The sequence below is a fragment of the Mus pahari genome, chromosome 2, assembly GCF_900095145.1.
Source record: "Mus pahari chromosome 2, PAHARI_EIJ_v1.1, whole genome shotgun sequence".
NCBI classification, from domain to species: Eukaryota; Metazoa; Chordata; class Mammalia; order Rodentia; family Muridae; genus Mus; species Mus pahari.
The window spans coordinates 131,554,142-131,563,872 of record NC_034591.1 but is presented as its reverse complement, the minus strand read 5'-3'; the positions used below and the strand labels follow the sequence as shown (position 1 = coordinate 131,563,872).

The 9,731-nt window shown below is 46.1% G+C and overlaps 2 protein-coding genes across 5 annotated transcripts in view; one reads left to right on the top strand and one right to left on the bottom strand.

The window, feature by feature from the left end:
* The window catches only part of Ift122 (intraflagellar transport 122), a 67,271-nt gene extending 59,386 nt beyond the window's left edge, over positions 1 to 7,885 (bottom strand). For 2 of the 3 annotated variants that reach the window (XM_021191470.1, XM_021191471.1), the window contains exon 1: positions 7,704 to 7,885. In XM_021191470.1, coding sequence (XP_021047129.1) covers positions 7,704 to 7,744 — 41 coding nt within the window. In that variant the 5' untranslated portion in view covers positions 7,745 to 7,885. The remainder of the gene's footprint in view (positions 1 to 7,703) is intronic. The other variant, XM_021191472.2, reaches the window with a different exon arrangement.
* Positions 7,886 to 8,055: 170 nt separating this feature from the next.
* Positions 8,056 to 9,731, top strand: part of Mbd4 (methyl-CpG binding domain 4, DNA glycosylase) — a 10,841-nt gene continuing 9,165 nt past the window's right edge. Inside the window, exon 1 of one of the 2 annotated variants that reach the window (XM_021191303.1) lies at positions 8,056 to 8,271. In XM_021191303.1, coding sequence (XP_021046962.1) covers positions 8,186 to 8,271 — 86 coding nt within the window. In that variant the 5' untranslated portion in view covers positions 8,056 to 8,185. The remainder of the gene's footprint in view (positions 8,272 to 9,731) is intronic. The other variant, XM_029535072.1, reaches the window with a different exon arrangement.

Here is a 9,731-nt window from a genome sequence, read left to right as displayed (position 1 = left end):
TATATATATATATATATATATATGTATATATATATATATATGTATATGTATATACATACACACTCATATATGTATGTACACATACATATATGCACGTACACAAGCATGCACTCACACACCCTCAAAGAAAAGCCATGTCTGTAGCGAGCAGATCATTATTCTGTAACAGCAGAGTATGAAAGTGATTTCTACAGCACTCCCATGCTATCCTGAGATGATTCACAGCAGAGTGGCAAGTCTAGGCTCTCTGCAAGTCTCTATACTGACGTTATGCTGTCTGAAAGAGAGGACTTGAACATGTGTCAGTTTGGTGTCTTTGGGGTTTCTGAAACAACTCTACCATGGTCATGAAAGGACAGAGTAGGCTCTGCTTTATAGACGACAGCATGGTTCAGGCTGGGAGGAAGCCTCTCACACCCAGCAAGCAGAGGGCCTCTGAAGCCTGGATTCCTACTCGCCCTACTGCACTACCTCCACTCGCGTGGATTATTGCCAGGTATGTCAAATGTTTTTCCGGATGCTTTTCCAGTGGCTGACATTTATTGAGTACATTGTTAGTGCGTACAGGATACAGTTTAAATGCTCAGTTGTCTAAATTCTCTCAACCTCACAACTCGAAGCCTAGCCTGCAGATAAGAAAACTGCAAAGTTAAACAACCTGCCTGGAAGTAAACAGCTGCAGAGAGGAGGTGACGCCAGGTTTCTGGTCCCAGCAGCCTGGCCCCAAAGCCCAACCCTCAGGCTGTGTAGCCCTCCTTATTGCTACTGGTGTATGTCACGGTTGATGAAGTAATTCATAATGGCTTTCTTGCCTTCTCAGAACCACCACCACCACCAAAAAAAAAAAAAAAAAAAAAAAAGTATTACCACTTACTCAAGGCATTCCATGTAGAATTTGGAAAGTAACTGAAAAATAATAATTGTGTATATTTATGGGATACATGTTTATATAATATATAAATATATATTGCAGGATGCTAATTAACTTATCACCTCAAAGACATCATTTACTGCAATGAAATATTAAAAATCTATCCATTAGCCATTTTGAAATATGTAAATATGGCCCTCATAAGGCTGCTGAAATATATTCCTCCACTTTAACTGAAGCCCAGTGCCTTCTGGTCACCACCTCCCTTCCCCCATCCTCTTTTCTGTAGTGTTAGTATTATTTTATTTACTTCCTGTGTCTTTGTATGTGGGTCATGTGGAGAGTCAGAGAAGACTCCTAGAAGGTTCCTTGAATAAAAACTTCACACGGGGCTGGTGAGATGGCTCAGCGATTAAGAGCACCGACTGCTCTTCCAAAGGTCCTGAGTTCAAATCCCAGCAACCACATGGTGGCTCACAACCATCTGTAACAAAAATCTGATGCCCTCTTCTGGAGTGTCTGAAGACAGCTACAGTGTACACACATATAATAAATAAATAAATCTTTAAAAAAAATAGTTAAAAAAACTCTTCACACTTGCAAACAGTTGAGAGCTGTGACAGGGAAAGTGTATGCTAACCCCACGTGCACATACATACCTCAGCACAATGGAGTAGAGGGGGCAGGCCCACTGAGGAAAGGAAAGGGCACACAGCCTGGCTGACAGAGGCTGAGCAAAGGCAGCCTCTCTGGCTTTCCAGCTCAGCATACTGCATTCTGTATCACATCCTGGCCCAAGTTCCACATGGCCCTTCTTCACTGCTTTGTGGTAACAGGCCTGGGCTTCCTTGACGTGTTTTACATTCAAAACAGCAAGTGATAGGCTAAACGGTAGCGGGGAGCCGGGGCCAGGAAAGCTGATCTGTCTGAATTCCACCCTTACTATAAAACAAGGTAGACAGCTGCCTCCTAAAGCCAGGAGTCGCAGGCCAGCCTGGGTAAAGTGCCTGGCATCTGTGCATCTTCACGCTGAGGCATTAGCTTGGAATGGGTTTGCATCCTTCATCTAGTCCTTGGTTTGGCAGCTTCTTGCCTGTATACATCTGGACCAGTCATAATGATTCTCGGACCTCTTCTCCAAGAGTTGACAGTGACTGAGTTAGTTCTACTTATATTTGTTTGTTGGGGCAGGATCTTACTCTGGCCCAGGCTAATCTAGGACTCTTTTGTAGACTAGGTTGGCCTTGAACTTATGGTACTCCTCCCAAATGCTGAAATTACAGATGTAAACGACTTCACCTGGCATTTTTTGTTGTTGCTTTTTACACAGTCTCATGTGTAAAATGGTCTGGTCTGGTCCCAGACTCTCTGTGTAGTTGATATAGCTGAGGATGACCTTGAGCTTCTGATCCTCCTGCCTCACTACTCAAGTGCTGGGATGATAGGCATGTGCCACCACTCTTGGCTTCAGCTCATTCTGCTTTTACATTTATCTATTTACTCTAGGAGGCAAAGGCATGCTGGGTGCATGTGTGATAGAGAACAACTAGCAGAGGTTGGTTCTTTCCAGAGTATTATGTTGGTCCCAGGGATCCAACTCAGGTCATCTGCCTTGGTAGGAAGGACCTTTACCTACTAAGCCATCTCCATGTTTGTTGTTTTATTTAGGCTAAGCCTGAACAATCTTCCCAGATGTGAAAGTTCACATTCTGGATGTCCTGAAATGTACTTTGTTAAATTACAACATACATATCTAATTTGTGATTCTGCAATGTCCAACATGGGTGCTGGGAACCAAGCTTGGAGCCCCTGAAAGGAAGAGCAGCAAGCAGTCTGCTGCCCAGTCACCTCTTGCTGCACTTGGAATCTAAACAACCCAGTGTCACTCTCAAGCACCTAGCCTCTGTACCTGACTGGTTCATAGCGTGCCTCCTTAATACACTTGTCTTCAACCTGAGGGCAATGACCAAGTTATGCCAACATATGTTATATGCTAGATCAGGGGCCTGACACGCTGATCCTAACTGGCAACCTGCCAGGATTTTATGTTTAAACCCCATCCCCGGGTTTTAATAATATTACATCATAGAACCCCCAAACTGGAAAGGACACAGACTTCATCATGGAATCTAACACCCCACCCAGGGCAAATGCTGCCCCACATGACCATCTAACCTCAGGCAGCATACTCTAGGGCTGGAGACTTACTGCCCTCTGGCAGTCTGTGCTACCATGGCAGGCTCTTTCCCAACTTGTCCTCTTTTATGAAAAAGAGAAACTGCATGCTCAGACTTCACTGCTGAGAGATGAGAGGTGAGCCCTGCCAACTGTCCTCTGCATACTGAAGTCCCAAGGTGCCCTTCAAAGCTACTACAAGCCACACATGCTACTCTGCTTACTCTTTCTTGTCCCCCGACAACCCCATATTGAAGGCCAAGACATCCCTCTACTTTTTCTGAGACGAGCTCTCTCCTAGGCTGAAGATCTCCTATCTCACTGCATTAAATTTTTAATGTGGTGCTAAGAATTCTGGGCCTCACACATGCTGGGCAAGCTCTCTACCACTGAACCTCACCCCTAGCTTCCTCAATCAATCTTAATATCCCTCAACTCTAGATAGTCTGCCTGGCATAAGGTGGGCTAGCCTGCCTGGAATAAGGTGGGCTAGCCTAATAAGGCATTGTGGTTGAGATGAACCTAGAGCAGCATATGGAAGGAAGGAAGAAAGATAAAAGTTCAGAAAGAAAAAATTAAAAGAGAAAGCATTTAGAGGTGAGGAGACAGCTCAATGGGTAAAGTGCTGGCTCTGCAGGCAAGCATGAAGACCTGAGTTTAGATCCCCAGTGCCCGGGCACAACAAGTCAAACGTGTAACCCCAGCGACTGAGCTGTGCAAACAGGCAGGTCCCAGGGGCCTGATGGCTAACCAGTCTAGCTTAAATGGTGAATTCAAATTCACTGTTGAACCCTTATCTCAAAAAAATAAGGTTGGGGTCTGGAGAGATAGCACGGCACTTAAAAGTACTCTTTGCTCTCGTAGAGGGCATGGGTTCCCAGCTCCTACATGGTGGCTCACAACTGTCTATAACTCTAGTTTCAGGGGATCTGATTGCCTCTTTTGGCATCTGCTGATACCAGGCACTCGGGTGGTGCCCAGCATACATGCAGGCAGAACACCTATCTACATAACATAAAAAATTTAATAAAATAAGGTGGACAGAAATAGAGGAAGATAACAATGGTAACCTCTGACCTACTCATGCCCATGCACGGTCAAGTTCATCTGCATACACACATGGATGCACATCCCACACACACAAAGAAAGAACAAAAGAAGGGGAGGGAAAGGAAGAGGGAAAGAAGAGATGGAAAGAATCAGTTAAGAAGGATCTATGAGTAGGAAAATGGAGTCTTTGGCTAAGCTTCAAAGCATAATCTAAATGTTAGCAAGCCTAGAGGCAAGAATGCCAGGGGACACCCAGCAAAAGACATGGAAGGGGTCACTCTGGGTTTATGAGGAACAGAGCAACAGAAGCACAGTATCAGGACCCAAGTGAATTATTTTGCTGAGTGAAGAACGGACCAGAAGCACAAGCATAGAGCAGGAGCCTGTGAGTAAGTGGGGGCGGGGCTCGTCAGGGCATCCGGGATGGCTGGATTCTATCTAGGTGTGAGTTTTGTTCTGTTTCCTTCCATTACATCAGCTGGCATATATAGCCATCATCAGGCTGCTGGCCTACAGAATCTCTGCACGTCCTACTCTAATAGACTGCTTCACATCTGTAACAGCCCTAAAAGCAGCTAGCCAGTCCTCACTGGTCTTTCATTCACTTGATTATTCCTCCATGAACACACACACATCTACTCACTAAATACTAAAAGGTTTCCGAAACATTTGGAAACAAAATACAGCCATTGCTTTTACAAGGTTTCTAGACTTCTGGGATAAACAGATTAAAAAATAACTCTTACACCCAACAGACTCTTAAGCACCACAAGAGCAGAATGAACAGAATTCTGCGCCAGAGGTTGAGGACAGAGCGGAGCAGGCTGCATTTGACCAGCAAATGTTTTGCTTGGCTGACATGGTGTTTTACTTTGTGTTTTTTCTAATTAGATGTCAACATTTAAAAATTAGGACATTTCACACTTTAAACGCAGATTCCTAGCTTCTGGTAAAAATAGGAAGAAATGCACATACCAGGCCAAATTTCTACCCATGATAATTGGCAGGAGCAGAGCAGCAGCTGCCCCTTTCATGCAGAGTGGGAGCCTTCCAGTTTGCCACAGCCCTTGTTATTCCCTATTGCTCTCTGACATGGAAGCCAATGCTTGGTTGCCAGTTACTGCCACCTTGTGCACTGGGTGCTCCTTGTTGTTTCTTTGTTTGTCTCTCTGTGTAGCCCTGGCTATGCTGGAACTCACTCTGTAGACCAGGCTGGCCTCAAACTTAAGAGATCCAACTGCCTCTGCTCCTGAGTGCTGGGATTGAAGACATGCATGGACCACCACCCCTGGCTGTGGGTAATCTTATACTAGAGTGAAGAGAAAAGTAATAAACTCTGTTATTAGCTGGGCGTGGTGGCGCACGCCTTCAATCCCAGCACTCGGGAGGCAGAGGCAGGTGGATTTCTGAGGCCAGCCTGGTCTACCAAGTGAGTTCCAGGACAGCCAGGGCTATACAGAAAAACCCTGTCTCGAAAAACCAAAATAAATAAATAAATAAGTAAATAAATAAATAAACTAACTCTGTTATTACCTCAGCACTGCTGAAGATGAGAAAGGAGAACCTGAAGCTTAAGGCCAGCTGGGCTACATGAGACTCTGTCTCAAAAAAGTAACATCAAAGCCTTTTTAAAGTGCTGAACTATTTACTGGGGCATGTGTACCATGCAGCACTTTTGGAGGTCAGAGGCAACTTGGTTCTCTCCTTTCACCACGTGAGCCCTAGGGATCAAACTCAGATCCTATGCTTGGCAACAGTTACCTTCGACTGCTGAGCACCCTACTGCTAACCTCCACAAAGGCGTTTATGAAAATGGAAGAAGCCAACAAGATGACATGTTCCAAGCAGCAGGATGCAGGAGAATGTCCCGCAAGTAACAGAAATCCCTTCCATTTAATACAAGTAAGGGCCACCTATTCACGTGACTCACCTAACTGAAATCAGAGCCTGGGAGTACTGGCTTTGGAACAGGGTGGCCTGAGCTTGCAAGTTGGCTCCACCACACCCAGATATGTGTATCTATCTGCCCTCTCTCTAAGTCAGTTTTCACATCTGTAAAGCGGAGATAATTACAGTAGCTACCTAGAGCTGCTGTGAAGAGACAGTGAGGTAAAGGGCACAAGGTCTTAGCTAGTGTCTGAATCATGTCAGCACTAGCTATTATTTGTACAAGTTCCTCCAAAGCCAGCCTTGAGGACATTCAGGATCTCGGTGTTGCACAAGGAAAGGTCTCAGGACAGACAGAGTGGTGGGAAGCAGACCAGACCATCTAGAAAGACTCTGAGTCAAGCTGAGAATTATTCAAGCCAGAATTTCCTGAAATGTGTTCCTGGCTGGTGGATTTTAATGACAAAACAGAATAGGACATCTAATCACACTGAATTAATTAAGATGACAAAGTCATTCTACTGTCATTCTCTCTTTTTAAAACTTTTTTTGATTTTTTTTTAAAGATTTATTTATTATGGATACAGCATTCTTCCTGCATGTACACCTGCTGGCCAGAAGAGGGCACCAGATGTCATTATAGATGGTTGTGAGCATCATGTGGTTGCTGGGAATAGAACTCAGGACCTCTGGAAGAGCAGACAGTGCTCTCAACCTCTGAGCCCATCTCTCCAGCCCAACATTTTTTTACTATATGTTTTTTCTTTTTCTTTTTTGGTTTTTATGTTTTTGTTTTTTTGAGACAGGGTTTCTTTGTATAGACTTGACTGTCCTGGAACTTACCCGAAGTGCTCTTAAAAACTAAGCCTTAATCCTCAGTATTTTAATTAAGTATTAAATTAAGCTCACTCTTTTAAGGTCTAATTTTGATACTACTCAAACTTTCTAATCAGATGTCTTGATTTGATCGCATCTTGCACGTTTCTCTGACCGTACATGGAAATGTCCTGTTTCAGACACAGTAGACCTCAGCTCAGGTGGAAATGCTCAGTACCTAGACGCAAGTTACTCGCACCGTTTTGTTTGTTCCTGCTCGAAAGTTTTTTTTTTTTTTTTTTTTTCCCGAGGCAGGGTTTCTCTGTGTAGCCCTGGCTGTCCTGGAACTCACTCTGTAGACCAGGCTGGCCTCGAACTCAGAAATCCGCCTGCCTCTGCCTCCCAAGTGCTGGGATTAAAGGCGTGCGCCACCACCGCCTGGCTTCGAAAGTTTTTAATCCTGGCACTGGGGAGGTAGAAACAGATGTATCTTTGTGAGTTCAATACCAGCTTGGTCAACATTGTGAATTCCAGACCAACCAGAGCTTTAAAGTGAGGCTCTATCTCAAAAACAAACAAAAACTGGAGAAACTTAAAGAATGTCAGATAAACAAAAGTGTGGGCACTTTGACGATGGTTAGGAAGCTGAGAAAACACTGGTGGATGAGAGAAGACCAAGAGGAATTTTGAGAAGAGAGAATTGAAACTGGATGGTGATGACGTATAAACTGCTCCAGCCTCCCTCAGATGATCCCTAAGCCCCTCCAGGAATCTTGGTTTCTCTTCCATTGGGTAGTTGAAGGCTCGGAATCAGAGTCCTCTGCCCAGGCCGCAGGCCCGTTGCCATGGCAACGCGCCGGTTCCCGCCGCCTCCCCCGCCATCCCCGAGGTTCCCGCTCCTCACCACTGCTCCGCTTTGTCTCTCCACGTCAACACGGCCCTCATCGCCGTCTCCCTCACGCTTCGGGCCCCTCCTCCCAGCCTCGGCAGCAACAGGCTTCTCCCTACAAACCACTTCAGCTACCTGCGCTACCCTTAGCAACGCACATGCGCATTGAACCGCGCGTGAGTTTCCCAAAGCTCCAAGTGCGCATGTACAAAAGGGAGTCGGGCTCCTCCGCCGAAGCGCCGAGCGCGTAGGGACGCAGGAGGCGGAAGCGTAAGTATGACACGAGCGATTGGTCCGGGAAGGTGGGTGGGGCGGGGAGTCTTGACGACGGAGAGTTTGATTGGCGGGACCCCTAGCTGTGGCGTCTGTAGCTGAAGCGGTGGCGGGAAGGCTGCTGTGTGGATTGACTGACTTTCCCCGCAGTGTTTTGAGTTGTGTTTTACTCCACCTCTCGGCCTGGAGCTGTAGCTGCGCCGCAGTGGACCAAAGCAGCAGGGATGGAGAGCCCAAACCTTGGGGACAACAGAGTCCCCTCCGTCACCGCTGGAGAGAGCCTAGTTCCAGACCCGCCTCGGGATCGCTGGCAAGTTTTTAAAGCTCTCTCGGGCCTCAGAGGAGTCGCTCTTGTGTGGGTCTTCCTAACCTTCAACACAAGGTGACGGACCCCTAGAGCTGTCGCCCTGTGGGAACAGACTAGGGTGTACCCGATTCCTTGGCCGAACTGACTGGGGAGCTTGGAGGACAGGGGAGGTTTTGTGATGCAAGCAGGTTAGCCTGGGCCGTAAGGGCCCCTCAAAAATAGCCATATGACAAGTCACAGAGGAAGCTACTATTGTGTCCGGGCTAAAATGATGCACGTATTTGCATGTCCCAAAACTTGGCCGCTCAAATACTTTTAAGGGCTGGGCATTTAACTAAGTTGGTAGTGTTTACGTAGTAAACACAAAGCCGAGGGTTCGAGCGGCAGCACCGAATATCCCGGCTTGGCGGCGTTTGCCTGTGGAGGCAGGAGGATCAGAAGTTGAAGATGAGTCTCTGGTACGTCGTGGGTTCAAAGCTAGCCTGCAGTGCATAAGATCCTGTCTCAAAAGCAAACAACAAAACTTTTTTTTTTAAATGCTACTTCCTTTTTACAGATGGAGAGCGGAGATTTTTGAGCTCAAAGTGACTTTCTCTTTGGAAGCTCAGCTAATAAGAAATAGCGAGCTGGGATTTTGACCCATCTTGTTAACCTAACAGTCTGTAGGGATTCCCTCTGGTTTCAGTTACCTTGTCTCCCTCTAAGCTCCTTCTAGCTGATACTTAACGCCAAATTCCATCGAAGAATGCCATGGTTCTAATTATAGTTAGTCTCTAGGTCTTGCTTAGTGTCCCCATTTCCCTGTTTGTAGAAAGTAGATTGGGTTAGAAGGTCTCTCTGGAGACTCGCGTTTATGTATGTATGTGTTTGTATATGTACGTGGGTGTTGGTGGAGACCAGAGGAGGTGTCAGATTCACTGGAGCTCGAGTTGCAGGCAGGCTGCTATAAGCTGCCTGATGTGGGGGCTGGAGTCTTCTGGAATATGTGCTTTTAACCACTGAGCTATCTCACCAGCCCCTCACTCACCTTTTAAAATGTATAGTTCAGTGATTAAAATACACTGTACTAAAAGCTGGAGAGATAGTTCAATTGTTTAAAGCACTTACTGCTCTAACGTAGGACCTGGGTTTGGTTCCCAGCACCCACAGCAGAGACTCACAACCATCTATAACTCCGCTCCAGGGGATCTAGTCCGTTCGGGCCTCAGCACCTGCATGGTGCACATAAATAAGAATAAATAAATTCCTTTAAAGGGGGAAGAGATCCACTGCACTGAAGGTTTTGTGGGAACTATCCCCCCCCCCATAACAGTATGGGAGAAGTATTAGGTGGGCCTAGGTTTTGGGAGTCCACTCTGCAGGTGATTTGATTTTGTTGTCACACAATTTGTCAATAAGAGTAAAAAATTGCCGGGCGTGGTGGCGCACGCCTTTAATCCCAGCACTTGGGAGGCAGAGGCAGG